General features: G+C 36.6%; 1 protein-coding gene across 1 annotated transcript; it reads right to left on the bottom strand.

Moving 5' to 3' along the window:
• Positions 1-7,629: 7,629 nt before the first annotated feature.
• LOC132118169 (carbonic anhydrase 6-like) lies at positions 7,630-18,889 on the bottom strand. Its single transcript, XM_059527794.1, has 8 exons — positions 18,642-18,889; positions 18,224-18,372; positions 17,730-17,825; positions 16,919-16,985; positions 16,665-16,822; positions 16,462-16,588; positions 16,274-16,357; positions 7,630-8,460 (listed from the first exon to the last, which is right to left on the bottom strand). The coding sequence occupies exons 1-8, from the start codon at positions 18,862-18,864 to the stop codon at positions 7,847-7,849; spliced, it is 1,518 nt and encodes a 505-aa protein (XP_059383777.1). The 5' UTR covers positions 18,865-18,889; the 3' UTR covers positions 7,630-7,846.
• Positions 18,890-24,878: the final 5,989 nt, after the last annotated feature.

The raw sequence follows: 24,878 nt of genomic DNA on the forward strand, positions 1-24,878 counted from the left end.
CCTGTCAGATTCAGTTATTTTATTATTTTTTTATACTATTCTTGTTTTCATAAATATTTTGAATTAGTTTTTGTTTTTAAAGTTTTCTTTTAGTTTGATTTGTAGTATTTTGTGTGTGTGGTGAGTCATTTTTATTTTTTCCATTTTTTATTTATTTCCAATTAGTAAATTTAGTGCTTTAATTTATTAGTTATTTTATTTTCATGTAGTTTAGGTTTATATATATATATATATGTGTGTGTGTGTGTGTGTGTGTAATTACTTTTTTGCCTTATTTTAATTAATGAAAATGTTTCTAATCATTTTAGCTAAATGATAACAACCCTGGTCAGATTATTGTGTGAGGTTTGGTTCTATCCGTTAGTTTTTTTGGATTTTTGAGATGTAGGCGTTGCATTTAAACAATGGAGGAAGATGAACATGAGTTTGCAGGGGAGGGACAGCAGACTAAATGATTGGAGAAGTGCTGCATACATCAGCAGAGAAAAGTCATTTTCAAAGTCGTTTTCACTGGAAAATTCAGCTAGGACATTTTGGTGAAACTTTACAAGGTCAAACAAATGTAAAAATGAAACAAAAAATGTTAATATACAAAGATGAATAATTTACAATAAGATCGATAACATGTATTTGCAAAGACAGAATTTTAATTTCATGTGGACCTTATTTATTTATTTATTTATTTATATATGTATTTATTATTTAAGCTTCACATCCACAAAACAGTCGGAGACGACTCCCATCATGAACACTCTTTCTTGGCTATAATATATGTAAGGTTATGGAGAGAATCTGCTTGGTAGTGATCTGTAAATTATTAAATGATTGCACCAGCACATTCCCTCAATCCTTGACATTCAGTTAAGTCTCGTTTGACGTTGGCTAATATGCATTTAGAGTGGAGATGAGCTGTATCTGAGCTTCTCTAAATATTTGATAATACTGTACATGCTGTGTAAGAGACTCAGTCTATGCGAGTTTCACTACAGTGAGGATTCAGAGCAACTTCTCCATTATCTCAGCATGATATCAGATCTGCTTTCAGTTAAAAATAAGAGGAACTATACTGAGGATAGCTGGGAAAAGGGCACAAGCTGAATACAATGGCAAATGTTGTGCTGATTGGTTATGTGAGCTGAGGGAAGAGGATGTTGTATATATGCCAACTCTTGGTATTGCTAACCCTGAGGCAGTGTCAGCTGACAAACCAGTCCTATTAGCGGCTCATAACGGCAGATTATTGACAGAGTGGAAACTGCAAACATGGCTCAACAGTCATTTTTGAAGCGTGTATCATTAATTTTGGCATGAACACAAGTGCAGTGTTATGTTTCACTGGCAAGCTGGGACAGAAAAATCATATATTTCGGTTATTCATATTAGGGGTTTGTCACTTAAAGCACAAAATTAACAAAAGTGTTTACCACAGTGATAAATGGAATGAATTCACATTTAGGCACTTAGAATGTATTTTTGACATTTTTCTCAGTTTAAAGGAACCCTAAAGGAGTGTGTGTGTGGTTTAATCAATAGCAAATATTAAATTAATAGCAAATGTAGTTGTTTATCTTCTGAGAATTTTGATTTTATAAGCCTACTTTAAATTCATAATATATTTTCAGAATGATTTTAATTTAATTTATTTAATTCATCATAATATATATTACATTTGATCATTTGAAATCCAATTGAAATTCGACCTTAAAAACAGAATCACATATTGTGTGTGTGCCAACTTGATTTATTTTCAAAGATACATTTTCATATTAACATGTATTTCCCCCTCTCTGCTCTGGATTTTTTTGATTCATGGTTTTGGGAAAGTCACATAATACTTAACCTTTTCTTGTTCACTTCGGTGTCCATCTCTTGGGTGCATTACAGCCCTTAGTGGGTGTCTACAATGACTGCATATCACTGCAGAAGACAGCCACCTAAACGAGAGCTTTTTTAAACCTGCACACACTCCTGACTGTGAGGACACACACCTCACCACAATCCCCAGTGGGGTGTTCTGCCCTCGACCTGCTTAAAATAAACAGCTGAGGATCTCTGTTTAAGTTAATGAGGTCCAATCAATCTGATTAATGAGTTGCTGAAGGAGGAATAGGAATGAGAGAATCTGCAGTGCTGCACTGCAGGAGGGAGCAGATACTGGTCAGAGAGAGACCCCTGCTGTCCGTGGATGATGCTTTTTCTCAAAAATGGCTCTATATCCCGTCAAACATTTTATGGCATATCCCTGGTCTTTTTTTTCTTTTTTTTGTTTTTTTACTCTTTTTTTAAATAAAATAATAATTAAGTTATTTGTATGATTTTTATTATTATTATTTAAGTAGATGATAATTTTCAATTTGAATAAACTAGTGATGCCATTTTTTCCCCCAGTGAAATGAAAAAGGTAAGCAACACACGATCCGAATGTGTTCAAGGCAACTCTGAACAACTCTGTAATATGGCCTACAGCAGGTAAAGATGTTAAATCACTTAACCATGGTAGCTTATAGCAAAACCTTGGGCATGTACCTTGGGCAACGTGTTTTTTCAGCATGTCCCATATTATTCAAACAACTATACTACAATGTATGTAAGTTCAAGGGACAATATGTTATTATAAAACATTTGGTATGTTTTTCATAAGACGTGTTTTCTAGGTAGGGGTGATACAGGACAAAATAACAAATCTCCACCTGTTTTTCTAATTATAGATCATATATGTGCAGAGACCTTTGTTGCTGAGAAACCTTTTTTTTTTTTTTTCAAACTAACTTAATAATTAAAGGAAAGCTATTCTAAATAATTCGCTTCATGCAGCTTGGAAAGTTGCAGTTTTAAAGTGTCTTTCCCAGCATCACTGGTGCCAGAGTAAGTTTCTCGCAGATCCTGTTTAGAGACTCAAACATATCTGACAACGATGCATTTGTTGGAACACCAAAGGAATAAAGCTGCCATATGTTTTAGATGTTTCATTTGATTTAAATTGGGTATTAATGTAAAATAATGATATAAATACATTAAATCAGACACCATGCTGTGCATACGCAGTCAGTGCTGCTGTAACAAACAAAGCTTAGCATTTGTTGATATTTAGTGGAGAACAACAGCCTGGGTCAGAGGTCACCAATTAGTGGGCTGCAGTCTATATTCAGATCCCAGTCTGGTTCACTTTTTACAGTGTATCCAAAGCAATACTATCTTCATTCTTTCATTTGACTTGGGTTTAGTCTGTTTAATCAACTTGGCCTACTGTATTTATGATTTATTATTTCATATATTGCCACCAACCTAGAAATTTACAATAAATATTCCTGAATTGCACATTGTTTAATTGCATCACCATACAAGATATTCTGTCCTAAAATAGTTTAAGTTATGATTGGCCGGACCTTTGTTGGAAAGGAAATTTAGAGATCTGGCTTCTTCAGACAAGGGGAATACCTCTTTGTGTGTGTGTGTGTGTGTGTGTGTGTGTGTGTGTGTGTGTGTGTGTGTGTGTGTGTGTGTGTGTGTGTGTGTGTGTTGCTTGTTTTATTAACTCAGCAGTAGTGGAGCTGAGAAAATTATATATGAATATTCCTTTTCAGAGTGTTACTGAAATCCTGTTTATGACTGTTTTTCCTTTAGAACATGACACTGAGTAATTATACAATTACAAACTCCAGAAACTGTTCTGATAAGTCAATGGATTTATTAATTTCATAACTTAGGTGTAAACCAGTGATCTTATTATAAATAGGTTCTTAATTAAAATATGCTAATTTGCAGGCTGTGTGTGAAGTCCTGGCTATAGAGGTCTTTTAGAGGACAACAAGCATTTTTTTATTATTTTTACTTTTATATATATATATATATATATATATATATATATATATATATATATATATATATATATATATATATATATATATATTATAATTGTATTTTATATATTTATTTATATATGTATATTTATATCATTGTATATATTTTGTATATATTGTTTTAGAGACCTAAAAACACAGCATTAATTTTTGTATTACTAATTAGTTTTCCTTCTTTGTCTTTAAAAATCTGTAATAATTCATTTATTTATTTTAATGGGAATAGTTTGAGTTACATGTTTTAGATGAGACAAAAACTGCTTGTCATGTACATTTGCATAAACACTTTTCACCTGTAAGGGGCGCATATGTTCTCCCAGGATTTATGTTAGTTTTTTAGTATTTATGAAAAAAAAAATGCAAACTACTTACAAATTAAAAGCATTGTTTGCCAACCTTTTTCCTGCCAGTATTACCTTATAATTATTATAGCCCTGAATGAACCCAGAATACACATGCAAATGGATTTTGTATATATTGAACAGTGTTGCCATGGCAATTTATTAAAGTAAGAGTAAAAAAGGAACCAGTAATTTTCTTATATTTGTTAAAGTGCATTATCCAAACTCTTCAAAACTTTTAATATATGAAGAACAAGTCATTTTGAGGAAACATGCTTATTTTCATGAATTTACAATGCTTTATAAAAGAACTAAAAATCTCATTCAACCTCAATGTGTGTGGGGGGAGAGGTGTGAGAGAGAGAGAGAGAGAGAGAGAGAGAGAGAGATAATTTTTTGAGAATTTATAACACCTTTATTAGATACAAAAGCTCTAAAAAAAACATTATAAACACTTTATTACATTATCCCATAATCTCAGCAAAAGACAATACATCATTATCAACCCAACACAGCAAGTTCTACACTGTTCAAATGTCCTCAAAATTTTCCACCTTCTTCATAGATAGATAAAAATTAAAATCATGCCTTATTCTTGCTGTTATGAGCCCTTCAAAAACCAATTAAATGACGTATTTTGAGTATTGTAGAATCTTGTATATAGTGTGTGTGTGAGATGCGTGTGGAGGAACAGTCAGAGCGAGCAGAAGGTCGACTCTCTGTGCTCAGCCTCTTCACCTTCCGCTCACTGCGCTGCACTGCAGCTGCTGTCTGTAATCTTCATCAACATGGACCAACAACAGGCAGAAGTCAATGCCGTAAGCCCCACTTAAAATAATTCACACAGATGAGTCTTTCCAATACATTTTTGTTCTGAAAGCGTAAGTGTGGTGTTCTATACTTTTAATGTTTGCTTAACTAAATCCTAATTGGAACCCACTCTTCAGATGTATTACTATGCTGACAGCATCTGTAGCTCAGCAGGGGTGGCAGACGAACACGTTCAGTATGTGTCTACATGACAATAGCAGCTGTAAGCCACTTATTGTCTCTCTCTCTCTCTCTCTCTTTTTTTTTTTTTACTTATTAATGCTCTTTATAGCTTTATGCCCCTCTTGAGGAGCTAATTTACTTCATAAAGAAATATGAGTGTAAAGAATATGATTTTAGGTTTGTGTAGGTGTTCATAGTGGAGAAATTTGGCAGAAAGTTGTTGCTACTGATCGGCTTTGGTGTCTGCTGTGTTCTTCTGACTGTAGACCTTTACAGGTATAACAACTCTGTATTTATTTAAAAACAAACTAAAGATGCTGATTTTACATTAGGTTATTTTTGCCAACATCTTAAGGTCATTTTGAGTCAGTCATTGAAAGCATTAATGATATAATACAGTTGAATGTAATCTGTGGCAAATTTCAAAAGGAATTTCCATTTTGTATGCTGTACATTTAAATGTTGTGATACCTAAATTCATGAATTAAAAAAATATTTTTGTGTAATATTTTAATATGATTATGACATTATTTAGACAGAATATTAAAAAATTAACATTTTAATGTTTGAATGAGGTCATAGTAAAATTTTAATAGAGGTAATTTATTGATTATTGGCCATAACATAATAATTAATGGTTTATCTGTGTTGACAAGCATTTTAATTCGATTCATTCCTAACATAGCATACATAAGCACAAAGAATTCAAATGTTTGTGTTTTATTTGTAATATATTTATATTCTACATTAAGAGAAAATATTATATTAAAATTTTGTTTTTGTCTAACTAATGTCAAGGTAATAATTTAATGTATTGTTAGTTGTTTATTGGTTATCGTCTATAACATAATAATTAAAAGTTTATATGTATACCAACCAGATTTTCAATTTCTTGACCCCTAATACAACCAATAAGGATTCATATTGGAGCTGGTTGTTATGATGAATCAGATTCACTTTAACCCAATAAGTGGCCCATTATGTTTGTAGTAAATTCTTGTTTACAGACAGACAGGTGTTATAGGCATTGTAAAATATCAGTCCCAGCACAGATTTTCATTTTAGAGCTGTGATGTGCTGGCCTGACAAATTTGCCTCTTGGGTCTGTGTGAAATGCAGGGCTATAAATGGTAGAATAACTGCTGCACACCCCCCACAGACTACACTGGACTGGATGCCCTTTGTCAGCATCACCTGTGTCATTGTTTACGTCATCGGACATGCTATTGGCCCAAGTGAGATCACACCAATTGCAGATGCACAGAGGGGTTTGCTGCATCCTAATGAATTCACTCCCTCCCTTTCATTTGTTGTATTCCTTGGTGGGGAATGACAATAGATTTATGCCGCAGTTTTGGGGATTTTACATTAAAACACTAGAGTGAATGTGGGAGAAGTGCTTTAAAGTGGCAGTTTAACGGATTGTAAAAGCAGCACAGTGTTTCATGGAATCTCTTTTCTTACTGTCTATAAAAAGGTGACGTGTCTGAACATATCCAGATTTGACCGCTTTTTCTGCATCCCTTTGCAGGACCTATTCCTAGGTTCACTGGCTCTCAAACTTCACAGTCGGCCGGGTCTTCCCCTTTCTAACAAGGTGGACATTGTGGTGGAGGCTGGGGACTCTGAGATCAAAGAGACTGGAGAAGAAAGCAGCGGACACAAAATCAAAAACATATTTCTCTGAATGGATAAAGGGTTTTTTACACCGGTCATGTTCTTGCGTTTGACTTTGAATTGTTTTAATGCACTTTATTTTTTTAAGTGTCTGCCAGGTTTTGAAAGAACAGGTCCTGTATTATAACATTAAATACTGTGCCTTTTCATTGCCATCTTTATTTAGGGTCTTGGTATTATAAGATTGTACAAGAAATTATGATTATTATATTTTAAATCAGGTTTAAAATGCATGTATTGTAACAACTTTTATTGATATTATTTTCATATGGTTTTGATACATTTTCAATTTAGATTCAATTTAATGACAACTGATGTAATCATGAAGTAAAATGTTATATATTTTTCTTATAACTAAGAATATTTTTATAGTAAGAAGTACAGTATTGTGTACAAATATTCTTAAGCATTTATAATTCTTAATAATAATTAGCATTGCATATTTTACAATATTGTCATAAAGTGTGTCATAAAGTTCAAACTTACCTTTTGAAAGACTTTTTGACCTTAAGGGTCCTTTAAATAATCTTTTTATGTTTTATGTTTTTTGAATGTTTGTTGCATCATAACCTTGATATATATATTTTTTTTGGACATATATTTTAATGAATGTGCTTCACTGCTTAATTCCTTTTCTAAGAAGCAATAATACAAGAAATTATTTCTTTCAGAAATTAGAAACATGCTCTTAATAGATATTTAAGGTATAGTACAGTATGTACAAAGTGCATTTGGAATAAATTAATAGATTTGGACTGTTTAGAAGGTTAAGAATGCAAATGTTTATTGAAATTCTTCAGATATGATTCAAATTATTCAGTTGGGTAAAAATACATTGAAATGTTTGTATTTAAAATAGATTATCTTTCTTAATTGCAGTTACTCCCCAGGGAAAGTTAAAGTTAGCAGAGCTAATATTGCTGATATTGACGTTTGTTTGAAAAAGTTCTTAGCCTGTGGCGATCTCTTTCTCTCTCAGAGGCAAACCTGCTCAGCCTGCAGCTGAACTCCTCCATACAGACTGAGCGGAGTGATTGCCCAGCTCAGAACATTCCCTTTCACCTTGCCATTATCACACAACATTTGCTCCTTAATCTCTGCTGCAGTCAGCACATAATCCCACACATTTACATCGGTCATGTGCCCTACAAAAGCATCACTATCCGAGATCCCTAAAAGGCCATCCTGGTCCTTTCCCAAAATGAGGTTTCCTCCAGCTGGAATGGTGTATCCTGCCCGAATGTACCGCTCTTTCCCGACCAGTCCATTCACCCACAGTTCAACCCCTCCTGTGTGTGACGCCCAGGTAAAGCAGTAGTTTGTCCAATCGTTGGATTGGTGTTCGAATGGTAAATTTACAAACTCATCTCCGATCCAGAGACCCACTTCAGTGCCCAAAGTGATCATGAGCTCATTGTCAAGTTCCGTGGAGTAAGAAAGCACGGTAAGGTCTGGTATGGGCATTATACGGACATTCATGCAGGCTGTGAAGGATTGGAGGTTCATGGGGTGGGATAACACCACCATGGCGTAACTCTCCACATTCTTTTTTGGGAAGTAGAGGACCAGTGGAGATACATGTTGCAGGCCTTAAGGAGGAAAGGTGATGTAAGTCAATAAATAGAATCCCAGCTGGTTACATTAATTGTTATGGTATATTTGAATGTCTACAGTTCTAAAGCTACTGTTGCACCCACTGCAAAAAATACTCACCTGTACTTGTAGATGATGGTCCTTGAGAGACCAAATATCAATGTCAAAGCTAATTCTAATTTAGAGATTGTTTAACAGTGTATACTGAGATTTACACACATTACATATAAAGGGATTGTAGGAGCTAAAATAAGGACCTTCATTGATATCCATGCACTTCACTTCTTCAGTTACAAGCACATTTTTTGAGATATCTTCAGCTTGTAGGAAGCAGACTTTGACTTTTGTAGCAGATAAATAGTCCACTTTGGTGGCTGAACAAAAAAAGGCTTGACGCTCACTTTCCAAAATTATTCCATTGTCCACAGGATAGATTTCCAAACTGAAATAATATTTATTACAAAAAAGTATGTTTATACAAAATCAAAAAATCAAACTCTCATATAAATAAAGGATTGAAAAGATATAAGGTGGATTGAATCAATCTGTTTCCTATGGAGTCAGGCCATGAAGTCAAAGACTGCTTCCTACAAGCGGAAGATATCTCAAAAAATGTGCTTGTAACTGAAGAAATGAAGTGCAAGGATAATGAACACATTGACTGAGTGTTTGTTTGGACCGTATGGTATGTACGGCTTTATGCATTTCTTGAATCAAGTCCTTGAAATGATAGAAGAGGAAACAGAACAGAAATTCATATGTAATGGAAATCTACTTATGGAGTGATTTGATTGTAAAACCGTGCAAATTGTTGGAAGTCTACTATAGGAAAAGTGGATCATTGGATGATTTTATATCAGTCTGCTGGGCCGGGCAACATAGCAAATCCATGCATATTGATTCCATGTGCTGAGCTAGCAAACAAGTGGCAAGTATGGAAGACACCGCTAATGATTTTGATGAAGAGAAAGTCAAGGGTGACTTATCAAGCACTGTTATGGATGTAGAGATTAGTGGTCATGCACTTAAGCTACGAAATGCTAGAAAAGGAAAGCTTGCCCACTTAACGAAAAGAAAAAATATAATGCTTGAACTTATGGAAGATGCTTCGTGTGTGGAAGAAGTGAAAGAAAATTTGAATAAATTTGTGTGTCTATTGGATGATTTTAAATCTCTACATGAAACCTATCAGGAGTTGTTGTCAGAAGAGGAAGCAAGGCAAGATGAAGTAGAATGGTTTAAACCTAAAATGGCAGACATTAACACTTTTCTCTCTTCTGTTTCTGAATGGCTGTCTGGAGTCTAAGGCTGTGGAACCTCAGGAGATTGAAGTTGCCCCTAAAGACAGCATATCTCAAATTTCCAGTCGTGAATCCAGATCAAGAGTGTTTTCAGTTGCATCTGCAAGTCTACAGGTGGAAGCAGAGAGAGCTGCAGTTTTAGCAAAGGTGGCTGCACTCAAAAAAAAAACATGACTTGGAGGATAGAGAAGAAGCACTTAACAAAGAGAGGCAAGCATTGAAGAAAAAACGTGAAGTTCTGGAGCTGAAAGCACAGCTAGATGCCTCATCAGCCAAACTCGCAGTTTTGAAGTCCGCTGGTAAATATCACAGAGCCTCAGCAGCAACAGGCTTAACATCTAATCCTCACGACGTGAACGTGCCAAGGGAATCCTATCTTGTTGAGATGTCATCAAAGAGTTATGCTTCAGAGTAGTGTTGCACGGTGCACCGATACTTCAAAAGTATCGCAATTCTCGGAAATTAAAAACGTTACGATTCCTAAATTTATTAGTATCGATATTTCAAAGAATGACTGCGTTCCAGATTTGTAAGAGACGTATTTCATGTTGGTGTGTGCAACGCACGCTTCCAGTGCCTCCCTATGGACATCTGCGTTTTTTCTCCTCATGCAAGCAGCAAAAAAGCACTACAGCGATTTGTTTGGTCAGACAGTTCATATATAATATTCACATTAATCGGGGATTAAACGTGGAGTTATGTTCTGTATGCTAAATATGAGACTATCTGCACAGCACCTATAACTGTGCTTTGTATCTGCTGATTGCTGAGATTTACATGCTTGGCTCACTGACCCTGTATACTCATTCATTTCATTAACGAATGAGATGTATCAGTTCATTCAACTCATTCAGTGAAGGGCTTATGGGTTCACTACATTCAACAAATCACATGCTCCGTCACATCTTGAGTAACTCTTTGACATGATGAAACAGTTCACAGAGCTGTTCACGAGCTGCGCATGCGCTGCTAATAGATAATCAGATGTGAACTGTTTATGCTTCCTGTGGTGGCCAGAAGGGGATATTGAGCAAAGTCCTATAGATCATAGCATGTTGGTGCACCTTTTTGGAGCGGTCTCTTCTCCAAGCTGTGCTAGCTTTGCCTTGCGGAGAACAGCAGAAGACAACAGCTGTTTTAGACCTCTAGTAACCAACACAGTAATGCATCATTTTTATGTTGATTATTGCCTAGTGTCTCTGCCCACGGCACAGGAAGCAGTGCAACTGAGATCAGACTTGGTGGATTTGTGCAGCTTGGGAGGTTTTCAACTCACCAAATGGGTGAGTAATAGTACAACCCGAATTCCGGAAAAGTTGGGACGTTTTTTAAATTTTAATAAAATGAAAACTAAAAGACTTTCAAATCACATGAGCCAATATTTTATTCACAATAGAACATAGATAACATAGCAAATGTTTAAACTGAGAAAGTTTACAATTTTATGCACAAAATGAGCTCATTTCAATTTAGATTTCTGCTACATGTCTCAAAATAGTTGGGACGGGGCATGTTTACCATGGTGTAGCATCTCCTTTTCTTTTCAAAACAGTTTGAAGACGTCTGGGCATTGAGGCTATGAGTTGCTGGAGTTTTGCTGTTGGAATTTGGTCCCATTCTTGCCTTATATAGATTTCCAGCTCCAGTTTGTGGTCGTCTTTGACGTATTTTTCGTTTAATGATGCGCCAAATGTTCTCTATAGGTGAAAGATCTGGACTGCAGGCAGGCCAGGTTAGCACCCGGACTCTTCTACGACGAAGCCATGCTGTTGTTATAGCTGCAGTACGTGGTTTTGCATTGTCCTGCTGAAATAAACAAGGCCTTCCCTGAAATAGACGTTGTTTGGAGGGAAGCATATGTTGCTCTAAAACCTTTATATACCTTTCAGCATTCACAGAGCCTTCCAAAACATGCAAGCTGCCCATACCGTATGCACTTATGCACCCCCATACCATCAGAGATGCTGGCTTTTGAACTGAACGCTGATAAAATGCTGGAAGGTCTCCCTCCTCTTTAGCCCGGAGGACACGGCGTCCGTGATTTCCAACAAGAATGTCAAATTTGGACTCGTCTGACCATAAAACACTATTCCACTTTGAAATAGTCCATTTTAAATGAGCCTTGGCCCACAGGACACGACGGCGCTTCTGGACCATGTTCACATATGGCTTCCTTTTTGCATGATAGAGCTTTAGTTGGCATCTGCTGATGGCACGGCGGATTGTGTTTACCGACAGTGGTTTCTGAAAGTATTCCTGGGCCCATTTAGTAATGTCATTGACACAATCATGCCGATGAGTGATGCAGTGTCGTCTGAGAGCCCGAAGACCACGGGCATCCAATAAAGGTCTCCGGCCTTGTCCCTTACGCACAGAGATTTCTCCAGTTTCTCTGAATCTTTTGATGATGTTATGCACTGTAGATTATGAGATTTGCAAAGCCTTTGCAATTTGACGTTGAGGAACAATTTTTTTACGCAGTCTTTCACAGATTGGAGAGCCTCTGCCCATCTGTACTTCTGAGAGACTCTGCTTCTCTAAGACAAAGCTTTTATAGCTAATCATGTTACAGACCTGATATCAATTAACTTAATTAATCACTAGATGTTCTCCCAGCTGAATCTTTTCAAAACTGCTTGCTTTTTTAGCCATTTGTTGCCCCCGTGCCAACTTTTTTGAGACCTGTAGCAGGCATTAAATTTTAAATGAGCTTATTAAGTGGATAAAAGTGTACAATTTCTCAGTTTAAACATTTGCTACGTTATCTATGTTCTATTGTGAATAAAATATTGGCTCATGTGATTTGAAATTCCTTTAGTTTTCATTTTATTAAAATTTAAAAAACGTCCCAACTTTTCCGGAATTCGGGTTGTAGAACAGTCTTATCTTCCATTGAGGAGGAGCAAAGAGGGAAGAACATTAGGTCCTTAGATTTAGATAAGGACAAACTACCAGTTGAGCATGCCTTGGGACTTCAATGGAACTTGGAAGATGACACCTTTAGATTTACCATCATACTCAATGAAAAACCCCATACCCGTAGAGGTATTCTCTCCATGGTGAGCTCTGTCTTTGATCCTCTTGGACTTTTGGCACCCCTCACTCTTCCAGCCAAACAATTTTTACAGCAATTGTGCAAAGAAGGCTATGGATGGGATAAGCCGATATCCACGTCTCAATTAAGACAATGGCTATGTTGGATTCATGACCTCCCCAAGTTGGCGGCCTTCAGTGTGCCACGCTGTAAGAAACCCAATGGATTTGTTAATCCACAGTCCTTTCAGTTGCATCATTTTTCTGATGCCAGCGAACTTGGATATGGAACTGTAAGCTACATCAGAATGACCAATGAGCAAGGTAACATCCATGTTTCTTTCATGATTGGAAAGGCAAGAGTTTCCCCTTTAAAGCAGTTGATGATACCACGACTTGAGTTGGCAGCTGCTGTGTTGTCTGTCAAAGTAGACAAGATGCTCCGGTCAGAACTGCAGCTGCCATTGAAACATTCACTGTTCTGGACAGGCAGTGTTGAAATACATAGCCAATGACAGTGCAAGATTTCACACTTATTTTTCCAACAGAGTATCATTCGTTAGAGAAAATACCTGCACCCAACAATGCAGGTATGTGTCCAGTAAGGACAATCTGGCAGATGATGCATCCAGGGGGCTGAGTGTACCAGTGTTTCTGGAAAGTAAAAGATGGCTATGTGGCCCTGAATTCCTCTGGCAACCAGATCACAGTTGGCCAACTAAAGGGTATAAACAAGTGTCCCTTAGACAAGATGACCCAGAGGTCAAAGGTTTTACCATTGTGTGTAACACGGTCACTAAAAATGAACAGAATCCTACCCAAAAGCTTCTTTCTTACTTCTCAGATTGGACCAGATTGCTTAAAGCTGTTGCTTGGTACCAAAAGCTTGGAGACAGCCTGTTAGCACTCGCTGCTAAAAGGAAGGAACTTTCCACCAATGTCTGCACTCGTTCTAGACATCAAAAACTGGCTTCCCAGCTGCATACCTTCAGATTAACACTTAGTGGTCAGTTCTTGTCTATGAAAGACCTTGAGAGAGCAGAAAAAGAAATTGTATCCTACACTCAAAGACAAGCTTTCCCAAATGATTTTGAAAAGCTAAAAATGACCACACAATGTTAAAAAAAGAGTACCGTCTACAAACTAGATCCAATGATAAAAGATGGATTATTGAGAGTTGGAGGACGACTGTCAAGAGCGATGATGTCAGAAAGCATGAAGCATCCCATCATTCTTCCGAAACACTCCCACACCTCCAATTTGTTACTACGCCACATTCACGAAAGGTATGGGCACTGTGGAAGAAATTATATTCTTGCCCAGTTGCGTAAGAAGTATTGGATCATCAATGGCAACACAGCAGCAAGAAAAAGTATTTCTAAATGTGTGACATGCAGACGCTTGAAAGGCAAAACTGAGGAACAAAAGATGGCTAATTTGCCAAAAGAAAGAACTCTACCAGATCTTCCACCATTCACAAATATTGGAATGGACTATTGTGGCCCAGTAGAAACAAAAAGAGGAAGAAATTTTGTCAAAAGATATGGCGTACTCTTTACATTCCTTACATTCATCTTGAAATGGCCAGCTCCCTGGACACTGACTCCTGTATCCATGCTTTAAGAAGATTAATATGTAGGAGGGGCCAGGTAAAACATATCTGTTCTGACAATGGTACCAATCTCGTTGGTGCATGCAGAGAGCTCAAAAAGGCCATTACCAATCTGAACATCAGTAAGATTCAAAGTGCCATGCTCCAAAGGGGTATTGACTGGAGTTTCAACCCACCAGGGGCGTCTCACCACGGTGGCGTGTGGGAGAGACTAATCAGGTCTGCAAGATGGGTCTTAAATTCCCTTTTACACCAACAAGTTGTAGACGATGAAGGTCTCCAGACATTGTTTTGTGAAGTTGAGGCAATTCTTAACAACTGCCCAATCAACACTGCATCCTCTGACCCTTTCGACCTGGAGGCTCTTACACCTAACCACATTCTCTTGCATAACTCACAGCCTGTTCTACCTCCAGGTGAGTTTTCCAAATCTGACTCATACACCAGGCGCTGGTGGAAACAAGTGCAATACTTGCCAGATTTGTTCTGGAGGAGATGGACACAGGAGTATTTAACACTAATGCAAGAGAGACAGAAGTGGTGTAAAGCAAGAACTAATCTCAAAGTTGGAGATATTGTGGTGGTGGTTGACCCTACCTCTCCACGATCCTCATGGACGCTTGCAAGAATACTAGAAACAAAACCTGACTCAAAAGGGATGGTCCGGTCAGTCAAACTGCAGACAAAGACCAGCATTATGGAGCGGCCCATCACAAAGCTGTGCTTGCTGTTGGAAGAAGATGATCAATAGAGATCAGATGAATGGAAAGTATATATTCTTTTCTTTTTGTAACTAGATTACTTAGATTATTAATTGCTCCTTGTATAAATGTATGTAAATGTTCAATGTTAAGTTTGAAACATTTAGGGGCCGGATATGTAGGAGCTAAAATAAGGTTTATTTTTGTTTGTTAAATAATTAACTATTGCACCCAATTTTATGTGAGTTGGCACCACCTAGGGGTTGAAGCAGGAGATGGGAATAAAGGACCTGTGACTTCACCTGAGGGCGTGGCCAGAACCGGAAGTAACAGTCTTTGACCTCACGGCCTGACTCCATAGGAAACAGATTGATTCAATCCACCTTATATCTTTTCAATCCTTTATTTATATGAGAGTTTGATTTTTTGATTTTGTATAAACATACTTTTTTGTAATAAATATTATTTCAGTTTGGAAATCTATCCTGTGGACAATGGAATAATTTTGGAAAGTGAGCGTCAAGCCTTTTTTTTGTTCAGCCACCAAAGTGGACTATTTATCTGCTACAGGATAGTTCACTCAAAATAACAATTCTGTTATTTACTCTCCCTCCTGTATGACGTCTTTTTCCATTGAATGCAGAATGTCTGAGTTGCTTTTATATACAATGATATGCATGGGAACCGATTGTGTTCAGCTCCAAAAAGGATGAAAAACCATAAAACATTATAAAAGCAATCCACATGACTCGTACACTATATTCCAAACCTCTGAACATTTTGTTAACTAAAACTAACAAAAATATTTTTTTAATATTTCCATTAATTGAATTTAGATAAAATAAATCTGTCTTTGCAACTTATTGAAATAAATACTAAAATTAAAAATAATTAAAATTTAAAAAGATGAATCTGTTCCTGTAGCCATACAGTAGTTTGTGTAAGGAACAATTACTATTTAAGTCACTTTCCACTAAAACATTCACTTGACAACTTTGGCCGCAATTCACTTCCATTGTATGGCAAAAGCAGCTTACATTCTGTTACAAATAATAGAAGAAAGCCATACAGGTTTCTTAAAAACATTAAGAATTTGTATTTTGGGTGGACTATCTCTTTAAGATTTCCCTGTAATCCTGACATTTCTCATGAAAGGTTATACCTGAAACCATTTTTTTGTCCAGTGACACAATAAGGCTCTCAATCCTCTTCAGCTTGGCTTCAATTTCCTCCTGACGGCAAATTCCTGCAAGAAACCAAAGAGCACAGAACGAGAACATGCTAAGGCACTCCAGGCCTAACAAAGAGTGTTTTTCATAACTGCTGGAAAGGATGAAGCTCTGCCCTAACCTCCTTTGCTCAGGCGTGGGAGGAAAGAGGACTCCACCACTCTCTCATTCAGAGGCTGGGCTATGCGGTAGTCGTTCCACAAGGTCTTATTTTCATGGTCCATTAATGTGCTCTCCAATTTTCTGATCTGAAGGTCACCACATTAAAAGTTAAAGGAAAGCAAAAAAGATAAAAAGCTTTTTCATGAGGAATTTTACAGGCACCTGATTGTGAGAGAGGGTGATGGGCGTATCAAATACAGTCCACAGAATGCTCTCATAGCACGGTGGTGTGGTGAGAGAGCCCTGATATCTGAAAAAGTGACTCAAGTTGTCTGGAAGCATGGAGCGTACGTTCAAGTTAGTGATATTCATAGCCTGACCTGCAAAGAAAAAGAAAAAGAGAAAAATACAGAAAAGAAGTGTATATACGAGGCAGCACAGAATGAAACATTTTTGTGAAAAATGTTTTGCATTACCTGCATACTTGATGTTTGCCAGGTTTGCAATGAAATCGCTGTAGTACGTGTTCTCAAAATGACCATCCTAAACAGTATCAGTATATCAAATAATGTAAATGAATAGTATTTATATATATATATATATAAATGAACTTCAAAAATATATATATGCTAGATAGATAGATAGATAGATAGATAGATAGATAGATAGATAGATAGATAGATAGATAGATAGAGGTTTTGTGAACACACTAGCGATCAATAATAAAAACCCAGTTATTAGCCAAGCAATTGCAAAAAAAGACATTTGCAACTGCACTTCATCAGGCAGCAGATTAGACTGCCTGTGGGTGTGTTACTAAAACAATTACCTCCCCCATCAAATGGCACTGGGAGCTCGTGACCTGCACACAGTCTTGTGGGAACAGAATGTCTGGCAGTAGGCCACCACACAGCAGTCTGATCAATTAACCCATTTAATTCAGAGAATACAGATGTCAATCTTTACTCATGCTATGTGATTCAGGCAATGCGAGGCCATTTGGTGCATTTTGGTTATTTGATGTAGCCCAGCTCTTTTCAGAAAAATTCACATAGACAGTAATTAGCATTTTCCATTTTCATTTGCATTTTTCTTGTTCTTTGAAGATAATTTGCTTTCCCTTATTCCCATTAGATGGCAGCACTGCACCACTATATATATATATATATATATATATATATATATATATATATATTTTTTTTTTTTTTTTTTTTTAAGAGTCATAAAAAATACAAACATTGTTCTAATTTCAAACAGGGTGAACAAGATGGTTACAGCCAGTCTTACCTCATAAAAAAAGGCTAAAACTGCAAGACCATCTGGGTTTTTTTTGGCTTCGTGGAAGCTGCTGTACTTATCAGAGTTGTAGTGAACAACGTGCAGCTGTGACACAAGAAGTCAAACAGGAAGGTGCTAGAAATTACACTTAAAATTGAGTAATGTTAAATTCAAATCATATGTTGAGTTAAACAAGTCCTTCCGTATTGCTAAATTAAACTTTCTCAACCCCTATTGAGCAACTTAAATGCAGGAATGCTGATTATGAATCAATACAATTTATAACAGAACAATGATAACTACATATTTGTCTAAAATAGAACCTGACAGAATGTACTAAGATTTCAGGCACATGTCCAGCATCACTTGAACGGATAAGCCCTCAACCATAGTCACTGAAGAAAACAATCCCTTAACAGCATTCCTTTATATCTTTTTATATCTAGGATGCCTTTAAACGTATATTCATTCATCTGTTGGGCTAAAATGAATTCTGTAAATACTTCTGCCATGTAGCGGATGCCATCCACTGTGTGCTCTGATCCACTTTCCTCTAAATCCCAGCCTCCCCAGTGCAGATGCATTTGGACAGCAGTGTAGTGGTCTGGAAACCCCTTGGTAATCTTCATAGTCTGTGGCAGATTTATTTCCACTGTCAAACACAAACAAGATTGTTGACTACATTCTAAAAGCTAATCTATCCTGTAAAGATTACATGGACTCAAGTAGTGAGAAGTATAGGAAGCATTTACTGTTAATGGACGAAATAGATACATTTTGGCCACTTTTTGACACGAGGAGGCGACAAAATTAAGATAACAGATCGACATAACAATTGCAGGCGGTTTATATTCGCTAGAAAATAATAACAATTAAGAATTGTCCATTGGTTTGAAATGGTTCTAATATAAGAATCCATACCAGAGTGTCCATTGTTGGTCATGCGAAAGCTGCCGCGCATGTCGTCATATCCCGTCAGCTCGAGCTGCAGCATTCCTGGATTGTAGCGCACTTTGCGCCGCTGTATGTCAATGGGAGACTGCTGGTCGCCGCCGCACTCGGGAAACTTTTCTGCCCAGTGCTTCTGGTCCATTTCTCCTTCTGTATGAAACAATGAAAGGCATTTAAGCAGAGCGCGACACATTTCTCGTATACACTATAAACGCAGTCGATTATAATATGAGTCCAGCACGATCGCTTATATGTGCACAGGGCTTCAACTAGGATTGGAAATATTTTAGTGATGATAACAGCCCGAATTTTCGCTGGTCGCTTGAGGAGGTAAATAGGTATATATTATTTACATTTAGCCTGCTGTTCTTGTATCGCCATTAGCCTACCCCTTATTAAAATTAGTCATGGTTTTATTGTAGTAAAAGTGTAGAAGCATTTTTCATATTTCTTTTTTTTTTTTTTTTTTGCATATTGATAATTTGTCTAACCACAGTTTTATTACAAATACGGTTAAACTATGGTTAGTGGAGCAAAAATTGTGGTTACCATGTCTATTAGCATATTTATATATATATATATATATATATTTTTTTTTTTTTAAACCAAGGTACAAAAAAAATTAAGGGACGAACTATGACAGGTTGCACCCAAAAATGACCTTTCAATTTAGTCTACCAAAATAAATTAATTAATTAATAAATATATACAATTTTAATTAATTACAATTTAATTTTACCAATTAAATTCCACTGAAAGTCTTTAAATTCGACCAGTGGATAGACTGTTTAATTTAGCCATAGGCCTATTTGTCTTAGATATTTATCTTTTTCTTTTTACTATCCTCAATCTTCTTTTAATAGGCTATTTGTGTATATGCAACATATTTCTTCTGTGATGAGAACTAGGCAAGGCTATCGTAGAACTACGCAATTCATTGTTATTTGACAGATAGACTAAAAATTTTGACTTTGTACAGCTGCTACAGTAAGACAGACAGAAGCGAAACGATATAAAAAGGCTAAATGTTTAATATTAAAATTTACTGTAAACGTAAGTTATCGAACATTGCCTTTCAAACTTATTACGCGCGCATCAGAACTCTCAAGATTTATGGTATGAATATTTGTATTAAAAAAAATAATAATAAGGATGCACTTGCCTGAATATGTCCATTTTTGTCCATCTATTCCAGCTGATACGAAATTCACCAATCCGGTGTATAACAGGACTACAAACAGCTCCATGCTCAGCGTGCACAGACTCTCTGCGTGTGATATGCTCTAACAGTCTCGTTCACAGGATTGTAAAGAGGTGCAGAGTGACATCCAGAATGCCAAAGGCGTGTAGTAACATGGTCATTTAGAGAAGCTTTGACGTATTGGCAAATAAATGTTTGAAGTATCTGTAGTTCTCAGGATTCACCAACTAGTCAGTCTGGTTTTGTTCAGTGGTTTCTCTTTTTTCTTTTTCATGTTTAGCCTACCTTAAGGATGCACCTTTTTAAAATGATATTTGAATGAATATAGAATTTGCTTTTCTATAGCTGTGCTTTTAATATGTAACCAGTGCTTGAAATGGGCTGGCACGCACCACCGGTACACAGAACCGACACTTCAGTATTTTAGTCTTTAGCGTACTGGCACTTTCTCGTGCGCACTTCTGACATGTTGCTGGTACTGAGACAAAACGTCAGTGTCTGAGTGATTAGAAAGGACACTATAAAGCACACTTCCCAGGAGGTCATTTGAAACAGGTAACTTGTTGTTAATAAATAAACCCTGTTTGAACATGTTTAAAATAATTACAATAAATAATGACTGCGGTCTTAACAACCTGGAGCTGAACATGCTCAAAACAGTGGAGATGATAGTGGACTTAAGGAGAACCTCTTAAGGAGAACTAAATGCTTTGCATTTTCTAGAGAAGAGAAAACCAACAACATGTTACTTAGTAGCAAACAGTCTTCTCAAATGTTTGTCAAATAGCTGGCTAAATCAAACACCTGTTTTATGTCTCATGTTTTAATCACAAACAGAGATGTTCAACACACACTACTGACAGTTATGATAGCTGTCACGACATGTTTTTACAAGCTGTGCCAAGGGAGTGGAAAATTTAAGGGAGAAACTGAGGGACAACAGAAGATTATAATTATAAATCTTACAATGGAAATTTTAATTACAAAATACTAAAGCTATTTGTTAGTAACAATGAAATATGCTGTTTGTGAATTCTAAATATGAAGATGAAGTAAAAAAAAAAAAAAAAGAAATAAAAAGCCAATGCTTAAAGGAGGTACTCGGAGTGAAGGAGCCTGGAGAGAGAAACCACAGAGGTCAATGTTACTTTGTTGACTCTAGAGTTTAGTAGCTGATAATGAAGTAAAGGTGTTGCAGTTAGTAAAGGCAAGAGCTGTGCATAGCACTACTATCCATTACTCACAGAACTCTGTGTGAAAACATGTCTGGAGTTTGCAAAAAGCACAATAACAGTGCAATTGCATTGAGGGAAAACATGTTGTGATCAAGATGTACCTTTTACCTAAATTCAGAATGATATAAGGAGCACAAATCTAACACTGGCCCTGCTGTGGGAATGTTTTTGTCATATATATATATGATATGTACATGTACATGTTCCTGAAGTGGTAGAGCACTGCACTATCAAGCGCAAGGTTGGGGGTTCGATTCCCCGGGAACACATGATATGTAAAAATTGATAGCTTGAATGCACTGTAAGTTGCTTAAGCGTCTGCTAAATGCTTAAATTTAATTTAAACATGACATCGAGGATGACAGTTCCTAAATTAAAATGACTATATATTATGGAAGCATATGGGTAGCGATATTCAATTTGCAATGTAATATGCAAAATGACAATGCAATATGAAAAAATGGCAATGCATTTCTGTATTTACATTTACATTTTCCAATACATTTGTGCAACGTTTGGTGCAAAATGAAAATTAAATTACATAATTTTCATTTGGCATTTCATACACCAGTTTTAATATGTAAATTGAATACTAATTTTAACGATTTATAGGCGTAAGTTGCAAAATTAAAATGAAAATGTATTACAGAAATGATTAGATATGTCTAACATGTTCAAGCAAAAACTGTGGCAAAATTATCATTTAAATGCTAGACACTTACGATTGCATTTTCATTCAATGTCCCGCAAGTAGCAAAATTCAATGTCCACATTGAAAATGCATTCCGAGCCGATCACGTCTCCGCCCCCTCCCGCCATGTCAATCACTGCGTGAACAAGGCGGGGCTTGCAGAAGGTCTGAGACTCAAATCTCAAGAAGAGGATTCAAGTGAGAGAACATGGACAAGACAGTTGGTCCATGTATGTTTTGATCATTTCGGTTTATGGCTTCAATATTTCATTCGCACTTGTGGGCGGCGCTGAAGCGCTCCTTTCATCTGATTGGTCAAATTGCTTCACCTTCAGCTCGGTCTTTTCATTCTTTCAGACAGAATAATGCTGCGTTCCAGGCAGGTTTTTGAGCCCGTAAGTCACGATTTCAAACCACGACTTACGACTTTATAGCATTCCAGGCAAGTCACACCAAACTTCCTGAGCGCAAGCAATTGTAGCTAGATTATTAATTTTATTGCAATGTTATATTGTCCTAACATCGTTTTTTTAACGTGCACCACTTGCGTAAACACTGCATCCATAGGCAATATTATCCGTAGAGGCTGCCCTTGTTGTTTCGCAGGCTATGTGACGCCAGAACACGGAGTACATCTATCTAGTACGAGTTCACGGGTGGGAAGTCACGGGTTTGACTGCTGTTCCAGTGCAGTTTCACGGGTAGAAGGTTGGAAAAACACGGGTTACGGGTTGCCTGGAACACGGCATAAGAGTCAGTGCGAGTGAAGCACTGTAATGTCTGAAACCACCCCTCACTGTTAATTAGCATATTATTTGAATCAGATGATGCTGGCCACATAATTCGTGCTGCTGCGTCCTGCAAATTATTTCTAGGTTATAGTATTGTATAAATATTGTCCCACTGATAAAAACAGTGCAAATAGTTCTGTCTCCTTGGATAAAAGTGAAGTGGAAATAAATATAGTTAAATTTATGAAATAAAATTAAATATGATTTTTTTGGGAAGGTAAGTCTGGCCAGTTATTGAGAATGAGGAGATGTAAGACGACAGCAACACGAGTCAGACGAGTCTGAAGATCTGAGCTGAATTTGGTGAAACATTAAAGTTCTAGTCTGTGTCAATTACTCTCATAATAAATAATAATAATAATGTTACCCTTATTTTTCGGTATAAGTTGCATCAGTCCAAAAATACGTCATGACGAGAAAAAAAACATATATAAGTCGCATTTATTCAGAACCAAGAGAAAACATTACCGTCTACAGCCGCGAGAGGGCGCTCTGGGGTAGGCTACAGGAGCACTGAGCAGCATGGAGCTAATTTTACTATTTTTATTTCAGAAATGTAACAATATTAATTTTTACAATTATTTATTAATGTCACACACACATACCTAGTGCCTTATGACTTAAAAGATGAGAGTGGTAAATGTTACAGACATGGAACTGTTCAGTCTATTATTGATTTTTATTTCCACTTCACTTTTTTCCAAAGAGACAGAACTATTTGCAGTGTATTTATCAGTGGGACAATATTCATACAATACTACAAGCTAGAAATAATTTGCAGGTCTCAGCAGCACGAATTATGTAACCAGCTACATCTGATTCAAGTATTATGCTAATTAACAGTGAGTGGTGGTTTCAGACATTACAGTGCTTCACTCGCACTGACTCTTATTCTGCCTGAAAGAATGAAAAGACCGAGCTGAAGGTGGAGCAATTCGACAGATCAGATGAAAGGAGCGCTTCAGCTCCGCCCACAAGTGCGAATGAAATATTAAAGCCATAAACTGAAATGATCAAAACATACACGGACCAACGGTCTTGTCCATGTTCTCTCACTTGAATCCTCTTCTTGAGATTTGAGTCTCTGACCTTCTGCAAGCCCCGCCTTGTTCACGCAGTGATTGACATGGCGCGAGGGGGCGGAGACGTGATCGGCTCGGAATGCATTTTCAATGTGCACATTGAATTTTGCTACTTGCGGGACATTGAATGAAAATGCAATCGTAAGTGTCTTGACTGTGAGTGTTAATGCATTTAAGAAAAATAGCATTTAAATGATAATTTTGCCACAGTTTTTCCTTGAACATGTTATACATATCTAATCATTTCTGTAATACATTTTCATTTTAATTTTGCAACTTATAAAGCGTTAAATTAGTTTTCATTTTACATATTAAAACTGGTGTATGAAATGGCAAATGAAAATTATGTAATTTAATGTTCATTTTCATTTTGCACCAAACGTTGCACAAATGTATTGGAAAATGTAAATGTAAATACAGAAATGCATTGTCATTTTACATATTGCATTGTCATTTTGCATATTACATTCCAAATTGAATATCGCTACCCATATGCTTCCATAATATATAACTTTCATCCAAATATATAAATCTAGCAAGGGTACGCAGTACAGGAAAATAAGGGTACATGGAAAGATAAAGGTACACAGATAAAAAGTTTAAGAACGTAGTTTGCTATCATTCAAAGACAAAAACTGGTACAGTTAGAGGTTAATATTCTTGTACAAATTTTAATTGTCTAGGACCGTGTGATTTGTGGGTTGATTGAGAATTTAGAAATTACTATTTTGCTGTATTTTGCAGCACTAACAAGACAGATATTTTTGTTCTAATTGCCTCAAGCCTTGTCAGTCTTCAGTGATTTCAAATGAAAACCACATTTCACTGTAACTCAGTGAAAGGAGAGAACTGGTTAAATACTATTGAACATTACTGCTCAGTCAGTAGCACTAAGGCTGATGATACACAGGGCAACTTTTTGAGTAATGTTGCTGGGCAACTTTGGGCAACCCAGGGCCCACGACTGATATAAAGTATCCAGAATTTGTTACCCATTCTCAATGGGAAAGTGCCCAAGCAACATTGCTAGAAAATTTGCCCCATGTATATTCAGTTTAAGAACACTAAGTCAATCTATAGTAACAGTATGGATCTCCACAAGATTTTATAATACTTTTATAATACTCCACAATAAATTAATACTTTTGATCAGCAGTGATGCATCAATTGATCAAAAGTTTACATTTTAAATAAATGCTTTTGAACT

Source organism: Carassius carassius, chromosome 37 (genome assembly GCF_963082965.1).
Source record: "Carassius carassius chromosome 37, fCarCar2.1, whole genome shotgun sequence".
Lineage (NCBI taxonomy): Eukaryota > Metazoa > Chordata > Actinopteri > Cypriniformes > Cyprinidae > Carassius > Carassius carassius.